This window comes from Hetaerina americana, unplaced genomic scaffold, assembly GCF_022747635.1.
Source record: "Hetaerina americana unplaced genomic scaffold, ioHetAmer1.1.p SCAF_80, whole genome shotgun sequence".
In the NCBI taxonomy this organism is placed as follows: domain Eukaryota; kingdom Metazoa; phylum Arthropoda; class Insecta; order Odonata; family Calopterygidae; genus Hetaerina; species Hetaerina americana.
Window position 1 is genome coordinate 1,206,099 of NW_027287428.1, and position 14,761 is coordinate 1,220,859.

General features: G+C 36.1%; 3 protein-coding genes across 3 annotated transcripts in view; 1 reads left to right on the forward strand and 2 right to left on the reverse strand.

Moving 5' to 3' along the window:
- The window catches only part of qless (decaprenyl diphosphate synthase subunit 1 qless), a 166,051-nt gene extending 164,993 nt beyond the window's left edge, over positions 1 to 1,058 (reverse strand). The window contains exon 1 of the mRNA XM_071597144.1: positions 846 to 1,058. Within this exon, the coding sequence (XP_071453245.1) occupies positions 846 to 1,058 (213 nt within the window). The remainder of the gene's footprint in view (positions 1 to 845) is intronic.
- A 50-nt stretch (positions 1,059 to 1,108) lies between these two features.
- On the forward strand, positions 1,109 to 7,252 carry mRpL32 (mitochondrial ribosomal protein L32). The gene is made up of 4 exons (XM_071597127.1): positions 1,109 to 1,212; positions 1,368 to 1,601; positions 4,370 to 4,512; positions 7,033 to 7,252. Exons 1-4 carry the CDS (start codon positions 1,113 to 1,115, stop codon positions 7,156 to 7,158), a joined length of 603 nt encoding a protein of 200 aa, XP_071453228.1. The 5' UTR covers positions 1,109 to 1,112; the 3' UTR covers positions 7,159 to 7,252.
- A 2,017-nt stretch (positions 7,253 to 9,269) lies between these two features.
- On the reverse strand, positions 9,270 to 14,592 carry spn-F (Protein spindle-F). The gene is made up of 4 exons (XM_071597157.1): positions 13,723 to 14,592; positions 13,557 to 13,648; positions 13,144 to 13,342; positions 9,270 to 11,135 (listed from the first exon to the last, which is right to left on the reverse strand). The coding sequence occupies exons 1-4, from the start codon at positions 14,285 to 14,287 to the stop codon at positions 10,774 to 10,776; spliced, it is 1,218 nt and encodes a 405-aa protein (XP_071453258.1). The 5' UTR covers positions 14,288 to 14,592; the 3' UTR covers positions 9,270 to 10,773.
- Between the last annotated feature and the right edge of the window lie 169 nt (positions 14,593 to 14,761).

Below are 14,761 nucleotides of genomic sequence, written 5' to 3' on the forward strand. Positions count from 1 at the left end.
TGGCTGCGACGAGAAATAAATTATTTCAGTAACAAAGAGAGTTCATTGCGTAGCGACATTCACGAAAAAGATAGCATATGCTCTTAACTGGAATCGAGTGAGAGGTTGCCGCCGGCGAGTTAGGTATCGAGCGAAGAATTCGCAACGTATTTTTCAGTACCATTCAGCATGGGGAGAGAAGACACACAATAGCCTCCAGATCAATGGCACCAGACAATTCATAGCTAACAATAAAATTATTTGGCATAAGAATTTCTCAACCTCAATAATCATTCTATCCTCTCTACTGATAGACGCCTATGCAAATCACATTTTAAATTAATATCGAATCGAATTTCCATTTCGATAGAATCACTTTCTGCTGAAAAGCAGACGACTCTTGCTAAAACTCAGACATAACATCAAAAACTTTCAAAAATGCATTTACATTCGCAAACAGCAGAATATTTCACCAAATACATGTTTTATCAGGATGGGTAATTATCATTGTTGACTTCCAACGGAGCATCCACTACTTTCGATATCATCTTAAAAATTCAATAACAGAAAGAAATCCACAAAAACTGTTTGATGAGCATGGACCCAGATATATTTTTAACTTTTCTTCTGAGTTACTGACAGAATTCGCATTCATTGAAATAAATACATGAGATTTATCCCTGATCGTCTCACAATCACTGACACCACAGCAAAATATATCTTTCCAAATGAAATACACACAAATGAAAGTCACTCTAAAAGGAGTTCAACTAGGATGAAATTTCACACTAACGCAAGGAAAATCAAAGATTTTTTGACGTGTTTTTCGGAATAATATTACAATGAAATAAAAGCATGCAACGTACCTGGCACCCTTGGGTGAGCGATCGAGAGCTTGGCTGAAAACCAAATTGTATCAACTTTGTGGATCCAATTGTTGTTTTTTTACGAACTTGAATGCTGTGACTAAATTGACAGAACCTCTCCACTCTCGCACATAGTCTACCCGTACTGATACACGCCATATTCAAGACTGATGAACATCCTGAGTCTCCAAGCCATAACATAGACACGGCCATAGCGCTGAACGGAGAAGTGCGTACTACAAAAAACAAAAGAATGCGTTTAATAAGATGGCGGCTTTATCAAGATCGATTGCACGTCTGCTAAATGAGTCATTTACAGCATTGGAAGCTATATTTTCATCTCCATTTCGTGGATTTCAGCCGCAAAGTAAGTTGTGTTATTATATGTTGCAAGTTGTTTGCATTTAATTCATTTTATTAGTACTACAATCAAGGCATTCTTAACACTTCAATAGCCGTGATCTTATCTTCAGCTGTTAGGGTTATGACTGTAATTCTTATATTTTATATGTACATCTGCAGTTGCTGGAATTCCCTCTCTTGATTCCTCAATTAATAAAAATAAAGAAAGTATTTTAGATAGTATTTTTGAAAATGGAATTTTATGGGCTGTTCCAAAAAGTCGAAGAACGGTGGAAAAGCGACTGAAGCGGAAATTTGGCCACCCTTACTATCGGCTCAAAATTCTGCTGCCGAAGAATAACCTTAGAATTTGTGATAGATGTGGTCATCATCACGAAGAAAGTGTTTTATGCCGTAAGTATTCACCTGCTCAATCTGTGTCAGTTAAACGCCGTATTTCTTCGACGTCCGTAGATATTGACGAAAATTGGTGTTAATTCTTTCATTGAGTTTTAGCTCTGCACAAAAGTTCATTCATCTTATTCAGAAATGTTTTAAATACCTCTCGTATCTTGAATCCCTTTTCCTACATGTGCCAATGTGTGCTTCTTGCTTAAATTAAAACTATTCCTATGCTTTCAAAAACGATAATGACAATTAGATCGTTCATAATACAAACATTTCCGGAAATATGTTCACGGCCATAAGAATATCCGTTTCAGCCGCAAAAAGTATTTTCTTCAATGCCTTTGCAACATTTATGGAAAGGGAGAATTTTCTTAAACATTTCTCGATTCAAATATTCCAGACAGAAGCAGCTAAAATCCATCGCATATTTACACTTTTCTATTGCTGTGATCCGTAGTTTCCAATTCTCACGGTTGATATTCTCAAAGGTGTACAGCATGTACAAAAAAAGTCTTCACTCACAGGCCTCCTTACTATCCTTTGTTTCCATTACGATACATGTATGGTGCCCCAAAAACGCCTGCCACATGCCCTTGTTTTGATGTACACAAACATGGTGGCTCTTTTATCTGGAATTGCTTCTAGATATTTAATTGGATTTCTGCAAACTTCATTGTGGAACTTGAAGCTACAAACTAAAAGAAAGGTGAAAATATAATAGGAAAATTACCAGGAAATATTGGATGAGTTGATTAGGAAGTTAGACAAAAGAAGGAAATGGAAGAATGTAAATACATAGTTAGGCTAAAGGAAGTATAAAGATTTAATTAATAAACTGAGATGAGTTACAAATAGAGGAAAAGAAGCATGGTGGAAGATCCAGTGCAAGGATATGGAAAGTTTGCCGAGGAAGAATGAAATTGGTCGGCTGCACAGGAAGGTTAAAACTGTCAGGAAGGAAGAAGTGAAAATTGTTGCAAACAGTCAAAGCTTAGTCAGGATAAATATTAGTTGAACTAGAGAAGACCCAAAACAGGTGGAAGTAATGAATAGGATAACTGGATGGTGAAGACATTAGGCTGGCTAGGTTAGACATGAAAATATGGCATAGATTAAGATGGCTTAGGTCCAGGCATACTGAACAATGAAGCAGTATTAAGGGAAATAAAATCAAATGAGGCCTTGGGGTTAGAAAACATTCCTGAGGAACTATATAAAAGGTTAGGAAAATGTGGGAGCGGAGTCTTCATGGACTGATTTGTTGAATTTATGAGAATGGAAGCTGGTCGGAGGACATTGTGAGGTCAGTGTTAGTTCCAATTTAAAAAAGACAAAGGCAGCTATAGGTGAGAGCTACGTAACAATGAGTTTGATTTTGCATGCTGCGAAATTGGTTCTGAAGATCACGAACAGATGGAGATCAGGTCAAATGATTACTTAAGGGATTATCACTTTGGGGGTCAGGAAGGGAAGAGGCATGCATAATGCCATTGCAGTAATGAAGTTACTAATAGATAGGAGCATAGAAAAAATCAGGATGTATTTGTCTGTTTTGTATGAGAGAATGAGGGAATAGGAGGGTAATCCATAACGCCTACACATTTCAGACTGCTCAGGTGCGAGTGGGGGATGGAGAGTCCTAATGGGCAGTGTTAGGAAGAGGAGTAAGACAGGATTGTCCATTATAATCTTTGCTACCCACGATATGTGGGAGAAATAGTTAAAGAGGCTTGGGAAGACTGGAGATATATGCATGTATTAAAGTCAGTGGACAAGTCATGAAATTAGTTAGGTTTATTTATTTATTCTTAGTCCGAAAACAGCACTCTTTGGCTTTTTACATCAGAATATTAATAGTGATAGCAATGAACATGATTACGAACACCCAAGCCCTAGGTGAAGGAAAACCCACCCAGGCTTGTATCATACCCCCAACCCTTTGGTTGGCAGTCAGGGACGTTACCGCGCCGCCACCGGGACCGGCATTTGGGGATGATCAAATTTTAGTTTGCCAGTGAGCAGAAGGGTTGCAAACTCTGGTTAGTGTATTGGAAAGTCAGGGTGCTAGGTATGGGATGAGAGTAAAATTGAATGAAACAAAAGTTATCTAGTTTTCAGGAAAGATAAAGGCTAATTTATGCATTAAAATAGAGAGCAAAAACTAGAGCAGGTGGAACAGTTTATGTATATTGAAGTGTTTTGGACCAAAATGGTCAAAGTAGTATGGGCCTACGGAGATGAAAAGCATTAGGCAACAAGCATTCACAAGAAGGGAATTGATGATAGGGCTCATGATATGGATGACAAGGGAAGGCTCATTAAAACTTTTATTTGGAATGGGGTTTTGTAAGATGTGAAAACTTGGTAATAGGAAAAATCCAAAGTTTTCCACTGTGAGGATGGTTACACGCACACTTTGAAATGGAAAATAATATTTCCACTTTACGACCAAGGAACAGCCAATCAGAGCACGCCAGGCCAGCCTGTGACTCCTATATGAGTGTATAGCAGCCAAATTGCATTAATGATTACTTCAATCTCAAGGTTACTCCAGGACTAGGGTGAAACTTGCCTGACAATCCCTGGAAAGAAACTGCTTTTCTATCATGGGTGATTTGATAGTGAGTTAGGGACTACTGCTTATTAGCTTTTTGAAATAGCTGCATATGCTAAAAATCAAACTTAATTAGCATCATCATCTCTTAATATTGCAAAATATTGTATATTTGTTATGGCTCTGTAATAATTTTTTGCCATTACATATTATCTTTCAGCTAATTGTTATGCCAAAGTAAAGCAGGAAACTGAGGCGATCCAAGAAGCTATTCAAAACAGATTGGGACTTTCTCCAATAGAAAAAGATGTAGTAGTGTTGTACGAGGGTGAAAAAGAGCAATATCCCTCAGATTATTGGAAGGTAAGTTGTTGTGTTGTAATCAAGCCAATATGCCAATCTTGATATTCGAGGCATGTTTTTTTAGCGAGTACCATTTTGAAATAAATAAAAACAAGTATTCTAACAGATGTAGGTACACATGCACCAAATGCCGACTGCATCTCTGCAGTGATTGAATTTCAAAACGGCACTTACTTTAAAAGCAAGCCTCTTATAAATACGTTATATCATGTTTGATTGCAATTATTATGTTTTATTTTTATTAAATGAATTTCTTGAATATAAAATGTGCATTCTGAATAATGCCCTTTGATTTGGTATGTCATCAGGTGCCTTGGAAAATCCACCTCAGCAGTTAATTTTTGTCACATCACTGTAGCTCCTTTAAAGATGTTGAAACTGCAAAATTGTACATTGCTAATTTTTTTGGCCTAGTTTGCCAATGTCAGAAGAATACTTTCTCCCGTGAAGACCTTTATTTCTTAATATACCGTATTCTCAAAGAAATTCAATGTCTAAGTAAAAACAACTAATTTAGCTGAGCCTTATTACTGCATGCTAGACCAAATCTGAGCTGCAGTCTCGTGACAGAGAAGCCAAGCCAAAGAGAGAAACTCTTTAAGGTGCAATAGAAAAGACTAATGACTATCAATAATTGCAAAGCATTACTAATATGGTTACTCATTTTTATGAGGGCTGATAGGAAATGATTGTTTTAATGAAAAAAAAACTGCCCCCAACTTCATAATATGTGCATGCAAGCCTAGTTCTCATTCTGGCATGTGGATTATAGATCATTTAACAAGGCTACAGGAGAACTATCATTCAGGAAGCTACAGATCAATTTAATAAGGGATTAGCTATAAAAAAGGGAGGATATGATTAATAGCTGTGGGATTAAAGTGTTCCATTCTGTTTTGTCCCATTTATTATTTCAATGGCCTAAGTACTTTTGTGAAGTTAATTTTCTGTGTATCTCTCACTCAGTCGACCAGCCAATTTTTTGTTTCTCAGTTATACCCATGACTATTAAATATTCATGTAATTTTTTTATTCTCCATTTGATCTTTAATAGCACAGTAAAATTTGGATCACTTTAACCCAATTTTTCCAATCATAAATGTTGCCATAAATTGCCCAAGATTCATGAAGTAAGGAAAATATGTAACATTAAGGTAAAAAGAATTGTATTTTCCTTGACATGTATTGATCCAAGGCTAAACTAGACTGCAAAGTCTTGTGTGTATGATGCAGTAGTTAAAAATATGGTAGCTAACTGAATGATATTCTCATAAATTCATTGAGCCTAATTACATCTACATAATCTACATAATACCCCGCAAGCCGCCGCAAGGGCGTGTGGCGGGGGGTGTTAGGTCACCAACCGTAAAAACGAAAAATACTACTATTCCCTCTAACTACTATTCCCTAATTATTCCCTCTTCAGTGATGATTACTGTCAGACCCCATGTTTGCATTGTCAAAATTTATGTTTTCCCACAGTTGACATTTTTTTCACATCCCATACAATTTCTTATTTTTCCTACCTATGTAGAACCCTGTATATACACGATTTCATTTACAGTTTTCCTGCTATTAGCATCACCGTGTTGGATTTAAAAAAATTCACATTTTAAAACAGTAACTTATGTGTAAACCAAAATCACAGTAATCAACCCAAAGGCTGGTGTTAGGTGATGGTAGAGTTCACCCAGTTCTGAGCCAAATGGTGTGTGGAATTCACACTTCATGGTTGGGGGGCCATATCCTTTCCCTGTGCCGCAGTTGTGTTTTCCCACAAAGATCTGGCACCCTTAATCGAATCCTGGTAGGAATATGGTGGGGCAGTAGTAAGTGCCGCTATTGATGAAAATGTGAACTGCTTTAACTGGTAATCTCAGTCGGCCAGGGAAAAATTCGTTCTATTATATAAATATATTGTATGACTAGGATTTAGCTATGTAATGTATGCATTGTAATAAAACCTGAGGGAGGCTATTCATATTGCCCAAAAATTAAAAATATGAGGAATGAAAAGGACTGATCCAAACATGATGAAGCATGAAAAACACAAGAACTGGTAACTGCCAACTAGGGTCACTCGTTCAGCCTCAATGTAACAGATATAACAGTGATGTGCTCCTGAATAATAAAAAGTATTGAAATTTGATTTATCGCACGAAAAGTACATTGAATCAAAAATAATTTGATTTTCTTCAAAACTTTTAAAGTTGGGCAACTGTTTGCACTAGTCAAATGGATGGCAAGGTAGCTCAGATTCTCATGAGTTAAGTATTCCTCAATTACTCTGGATTGTAAATATTATCCTGATGGAGAATGAAAAAACGTTGAAAAAATAGTATTTTCAACAGCGAAAATTCTCTTTTTCCCACTATTTGCATTTCACTTTTTCAGGGATCCCTAGAAAAGTGCCAAAAAGGGGTTTTGCCATTGGCTTAGCATTATGAATCACTTGTAATCTCTAATCTATCCATATTAGAAGAGGATGTTTAACCTTCTGACATGGATTTTTATTTACAGGGAAAGCGTATTGTCGAATTGAAAAAACCAAGACCTTCATGGTTTAGCCAAAATCTCCTGCAGAAGTCAGTGGAAAAGGCACCCTTAGCTGAAGTCAGCGATGCAAAACCAACTGATCTTGGTTGAGTTGATCCCTGTGATTTGACTGATTGTAGATTTTTATATTCAGGCTTTGTAAAATTGTATTGCCTTTGTTTATCTAATACATACTAGAAGTTTACCTTAACTATGTTTTTTTGGTGATTTTTGTGTGATCCTATAGAAATCCATATTGTCATAATACCAATCATTCTCAGTCAGTCTATATTTATCACATAATATGTATGTATGAACTCAATTACAATGATGCTGGCAAAAATTTCTATTCAATATAGAGGAAAATTTTGCCCTGTTGACTGCATTCCCTGCTTTCACCGGCAAATAGACGACATTATTTAGGGGATTTCTTACCAGCCAATTATCCTAGGGTCCTAAGGTATAAATCATTAATCCTGACACTTATCAGAGGTCCTCATCAAAGAAAGACTGCGAAGGATAGTGGAAGTCCTGATGCACAAAGAGCACATTCATCTACATTATACATCTACATAATACCCCGCAAGCCACCACATTGCCTCTAATGGCGGAGACATTCAAAGGTAAGCCTCCATTCCTATACCCTGGGATAAAAGACTTGTTCTTGTGCTCCCTCCTCCATTTTTGGCTACATTGATGAAGACCTAAAACACCAAAGAATACCAAATTATGAAACATACTGATTGATATTTAGCTAGTTTTCAGTGAGTCATTTTGATAGTCTCCGTTGGAGATCTCAGGAGGTTCATCAGTCTGTAAGCCAAAATATAAATTGTGGTTTTTTCAGGATGGGGCTCTGTAAATACCAAAGATTGGGAATAAATAAGAATACAAGGCTAATCAAATCTTTTTACAGCACACATCCATTAATAATTCCACAAAAATCAGTTAATGTGGTTTCTAACTCAAAATCTTACCTTATGGTTGGTATTGTAAGGGCATGACCCACCAAGACAGGTACAAATTAGCATTTGACCTTGAGTTTTGTGGGCATTTATACAATAATGATTACATATCCAGCCATTGATAGGTGTGTTTCTTGAATTCAAATCGAAATAAAACTCCACCAATCTGATAAGTCAATCCTAAATGATAGAATGGTGGTTCAAACAGAAAATTGATGGTCCCACCAGCAGTTATTGGGATACGAATAGTTTAGTTAAACTCCCTTGTTAATTGGCATAATTTTGATTTTTTCCTCCATCTTAAGCCTTAGTCCTAGCAAGAAATTTGATGAAAAAGGGAGTAAGTACTGTATTCAAAGAACTGTCATTCAAACAGTCCAATGCTTGAAATTCTGATGTCTTTATTTAAATCCTGACCACTGTATACACATCCTGCATAACATTGTTCTGCAGTATGCCTATCCTATTTAGGTCAATCTTCTATAAAAACTGCACTAGTATGGACAAAAAGTGAAATGACTAGCTAAAATCCAAGCCGAAAACGATGACTAATTAGCTTGTTGATTCTGCCAGAAATTGTTTTTGTGGTAGAGTGAGTAGTAGCTGAATTTTTTGGAGGTCCCTAATGTTTGGAAGACCTAAATCACCAAGTGAAACCTTGTGGGACTGCTAGTGTCTCTGGCGAATATGCAGGTCCTTACAGACCCACCTGCATTTCCAGAATAGGATCGTGAACCATTAAGAAACACTAAATTGTGGAGTATCTTGAATACCTTACAAGGTATCAACTTTCCAGTAAATAACCGCATAACATGTCTTATTTGCTTTCATTTTGCAGTTCCCTCATTATGGCTACCGAGTTCCATTTTTTGTTCAATAAGGTCATAGGTATTAATTTTTACATTAACTGTCATTGGAACTGATATTGTTTGTTAGGAATAAAATACATCTTGAAATGATTCCTCAATATTAATGCTTTCATTCATGAATTTCCTCCTTTCTATGAAGCATGTTAATACCCATGACTTCATGATAGTCAATATATGAAATAGAAAATCCTCCAATATACCATTATGGTCAAAGGAATCTTGAAATTTTCTTTCTTACCTTAGATTATGTATAGCACCAATATTTTGTTATTGTAGGTATCATCAACCCAAGTTATAATGCCAAATGAATTTGCTGTGCATAAAAGTAATAATTTCATTCATAAATGGCTGAAAAGAATGTTATTTCATTCAAAAGCAACTATTTATTTAAAAAAATTTATTTATTCACAAAAGTAGCAATTCTTGATCATTTTACATATATACAGCTTAATTACAAAACTAATTTTAAATACTTAACCTGTACAAACTGTAAACGCCAAAATACATATCTATGATACAAACAGGTTTTAAGTCAATCCCAACATGTAATAAGGCAATTTTTTTCACTCCAACATGGAATGTTCAATTATTATTTACATATATACAAACAATGAATTCAATGAAATAAGAAGCTCAACATATTGAATATATGAAAATACTTTAAATGGAAACAAGGTTGGAATTGTGTGCCAAAAAATGGAACATGAAGGTGAATGACTATTGTAATGGATACTTGGAAATCAGACCAACTGACAAGGTTAAAAAGGTAACCAAGGATTAATCAATTTCCTGGATATTCTCAGTTTTCTGTGCCATATTCCATTTTACCCTGCCTTCGCTCGGTACACATTTCATTAATGCACATTATACAATGACTTTCTGCCACAGAATCACAGTCTATTCACAATACTGTACATGGGATTAAGATACTGTAAAGTAAAGGTAAACCGTCCACATCAAGCTAGTCAAACAGTTAAATTGAAATAAAAGATTGTTTTATAAAATAAAAAGAACCAATGTATAAATTTGGATTTCAAAGATAAAACCCAAGAACCTTTAAGTTGATGTGATACTTCAGATGAGATAGCAGCTACAGCTGTATGCTTTCAAATTTCTTTCATCAGGGGTGTAAGCAACTACAGCCAAATAAAGTTTTCCTATTATGCCTTGCATTGCTGGAAATTTTGGTGCATGGTGAATTGGGAGATTATTTGTTCATAAAAATGCTATCATCCATATCAACAGACTGGGCCTGCACAAGGTATCCGAGTAGAAAAATTAACCCCCGGCTAAGTTATGTCTAACATCTGACTAAGGGGCTATAAGGTATGCTGAAGAACTCCAGTTTATCAATAATAATCAGAGTACCAGTAATCCTCAGCTGATGCATTAATTGACAAATATATTGTATTGGGTGAGAACAGCACTGCCCCGTCTAGATAAGTGACAATTGAAATTATAGGGATTACCAATTTGCACCATATGAGTATGGTTCAAACTTTCATTAGCAGCACACATTATGCCAGGATTTAACGTTTCTATTTGGTGGTCACCTAGGGTTAAAAGGATTTGTTTGATAATCCCAAACCAAGAGTACAATGCCATAAAGGTAAGAATGAATAAGGCATCAAAACATGCTCAACTATCCTGGAACATTTTCATTGGTAATTATTCTAAGTTAACAGAGAAATGACTTCAGAGATCAAAAGGGAGAAAATTGAAGGATCTGACCAGACAATTTTGTACCAGTTTGATGTATTATACATTTAAGGCAGGATAATGAGTGGAATTGAAAAAAATTATACCTTTTAATTAATATGTTCTCCGACTAGTCATAGCATTACATACATGATTTTTCCAATCTAGATTAGAATTAATATAGGAACATGTAACTATAATACATCAAAGTCATTTGCTAAAGATGTATCATAATTATCTGGGGGAAAATGTTCAGTAACATGTTTCTGAAAAACTTCAAAGGGAGTGGAATGGGCCAAGTTCATTCCACATAACGGACAAGTATACATTTGCTCTTGGGTAGCAGCAGTATTTAAAGTCTCTTTCTGACCAACAGAATGTGACTTATCGAGTTTATCAGCTGTCAAGTCCTCTGTCCACTGATCCTTGTATTTTAGCTCTCCTCCATCATTCAGTTTTAAAGCATTTTCATTAGTATCATCAGCATTCATTGCATCTTTTTCTTTCCACTTCCCATGCTTTTTTAGGCACTGATGGCAGCAAATTTTCCCCTGAGCTGTAAATAAAAATGCCCCGGCTCATGTATAAAGAAATTTTCCCAATTAAATACATTATAATTAAATTTACTTCAACACAACATGGACGAACATAATAAAAATTCTAGAAGTTCCCTTTGGAGCATTACATGGCTCAATGATAGATTCCATCTGTCATACACATGGAAATGCCTCTTCCAACAACAGGGGGATGGTTATTGCCTTAAAACTCTCTGCTCAGGATAGGAAGTGAAAGGGGTATACAACCAAGGCCGAATAACAAACAATGTTATTTCACTCCCGATGATAATAATTTATTTGCCATAGACCTTGGCTTCATCAAATTAGATATGATGTAATTCATACCATGCTACACACTGCAAATATTGCTGATGAATATCTCACAAAAATCGATGTGTGCATGGGTTCCTCACTCTACCTCTAAATCATCAGTAAGGCAAGTGGTTCCTCCTCTATCTCCAGTCCATACCTAGCCTGAATTTTTTCCTATTCCCTAATGTGAAGAAACACTTTCAAAGTAAGCACTTTTCATCAACAGATGCGATGGTGATGGCTGCTGAGGTAAGTTTGAAGGCATTAATCCATACATAGTATAACATCTTGGTTCACTAGAGATCAGTAATTTAACTAATTATAAGAAATTAATGCTCAATCACCTTCCTATTGTCAAATCATTTATATTCCAGTTTTCTTCCTCTTTTCTTCCTGTCACACGTATCTTGAAGGAGAAACATAAAATTATGTGCAATATCATTTCACATCCAATTCACTCGGGATATAGCTACTCATTTTAGAATATTGTACCGATCCTCATCTCCAAATTTGTTTCTTGCATCAAAATAAGGACAATAGATTTATAAAATTTGGTTCTGTTATCCCTATGCATTTGAAATGAGTCTGACCCTCAGAATACTGTCTTTTGGACAACAGAGAACTATATGAGGAACACAAATTTGCACTTTTACACAGATTTATTTGTAGCATACAAGGCATTTCAGTTCATTGAACCATCTTCAGGTACAAGACAAGATTCAAATTGTGATACCTCGTATTTATACCTATTTGAGGAAAGGGGGGGGGAGAAAAGAGTGAGGAGCAAGGTAGGTGGAAACAAAGAGGGGAAATAAGGAAAATGTAAAGAATTAGAGAAATTACAGAAATCGAGAGGTAAAAAGAGCATTCAATGAACTGAAACACGTTATACGTTACAAATAAATCTGTGGAAAAGTGCAAATTTGTTTTCCTCATAATGACGAACTTCCACTACATCTTGCCTGAATCTGTCGAACATAAACAGAGAACAGGTTTATCCATAGGGGCCCAAGTAAAATGGTTTATAAACTCGTGAAGAGACAACTAAATAATCCCAAAGCATCCGAGATACTAAAGGAGAGACACTAATAGATGAAAGCATCGGGTAGAGATAAAGGAATATACTGAAGAACTCTTACCTAACAGCTAAAAAGTGACTCAATTAAAGAAGAAATTGTGAGAGAAGAATATGAACGAAGTAGCTATTAGGTGAAGCACGTTCACACAAACTAGAGGGGCTGGGGCTCAAAACTAAGCACTCCCAGCTTCACCCAAGACACTCTCCACCTTGACACTGTAGCGTAAATGTCACATTCTGTTGAACACAATTAGTAGATATAAAATGGGATCCGACCTCACCCATTGAGTCAACGTTCAGATTTATTACTATGCCCTTTCATTCATAAACATCAATAGTGACTCTTATCTTCTTTCACTCCAGATTCCATTCTAGCTAATATAGCTCAAGCAAGTAAGAGAGTAGACAAGTAGTAGGCTGGGGTATAGTTCAGATGAAGCCACAACTTTTCATTCTTTACAAAGGTGCAGAAAAAATGTAGAATTCCAACTGTATCATGGCTGGATTTTCATTATGTGTATATATGGTCCAGGCAATCAAAATAAGCCGAGTGACAGAGAAAATCTGTAAGAGATGTCGCTAAATATATTTAATGAAGCAAAAGAGAATAACTTTACCTTCCTTTAATGCAGTGACTTTGGAAACAGCATTCTTTAAAGTGATTTGCTGCTCCAGCAAGGCTTGCTTCATTTTCTCCAAGTCTTTGCAGTTTTCTTTTATCAACTTGACCGCGTGGTTCTCATCTTCATAGATAAATGAAAGTCCCATGGTGGTCAAATTAAAGGATGGTGACGTATCATTATTAATCTCCACCATCTGCCAGTAAAAAATTAAGAAGTAGAATAACTCGGTCATTGATTTGATGAAAAATGCATGCAAAAACCTTTATTAAAATCAGTGTATCTTAATAATTTCATGAGGGCTTTTAAATATATAACGATTACTTGATTTTAGCATTCAAGTTCATTTCATTCTTTGATACGCCCTCATAACCAGACAACAAATCGAGTGACTAAACAAATACACTTACCTGTGCATACTGCTGCTCTAATTCACTTTTCTCCAGTTGAATACTATTTAGAAGCTTCAATGATATTTCCTCCAGGCTGCTGTCAATCGGCCCTAAAATGAGATTGTGTTTTGGTTCAAAATCTTTCCTAGATAAGCAAACTATACACATGTACGTTAACACATACTTGGAGAATTTTGTTCTGAGCCAGATTTTCTATAAGCAATGGGCTCAATGTTCGTAGTTCTTGAAGTTAGAGAGGAAATGTCACTTTTCTGCGCCATAGGTTTCAAATCCCCTCCTTTAGATTTCTTTGGGGAATTACTGGTAGGTCCTGAAGTATGCTGATTTAGAGTATCTGATATTTTCGATAAATGACTCCCGAGACTCTTGTTAACTTTCGTCATGTGAGATAATCTATTCCAGAGCTGTTTATTTTCCGTAACCACCATTATAATTTGATGGGATAGTTGAGACTTCTGCCTAGTTAACTGAGACACTTGCTCCTTCAGTTGCCCCAGCTGTATCTGCTCACTGTCACCGGTGGAATGAATATCAGGCTCGCAATCATGTTTGCGTAGCTTCAAACGAGCATTTTCTTCTTCCAGAGATGAAATGCGCTGCTGTAATCTGTGGCATCGTTCTTTCAGGGTCTGAAGAGCAACTTGTAGAGCAAAATGTGACCCTGGCAACTCTAATCCTTCTGAGCATTTTGATTTACCCTTTCCTACTTCATCCTTACAAAAATTCATTTTTAACTAAATAAAATCGTGTCATCCCAATTTGATAAAATAAACTTCCAATGAAATTCTTCAATAAGCTGCAACCTAATCAATTCGTAAACAGTTCATAACTGCTGTCGTCACGACTGACGATTGAAAGTCAAGAATCGCAATTACTCAACGAAAATAATTATGAGTGACATTTCCGATGAAAACGACTTCAGCTCGATGTCCGCATGACATCGTCGCTAACCGCCGAGATTTCACAAATACTCATATAAATACTTCTATTTCCTTCGACTGAGTGCGATAACATCCATTGTCAACTCAATATTTTTGCTCTCCTCCAATGACAAGGCGAGAAAATTGAGCCTGATTGCCAAATCTTGTTTCAACCATGAGTCTTAACAAATGACTCCCATGTAAGCGCTTTCTGTTCCTTATAGAATTGCTCTCAGTGCGAAGTCAAATTTGTCAACAATGAAGGTTTGGCAACGACGTTGT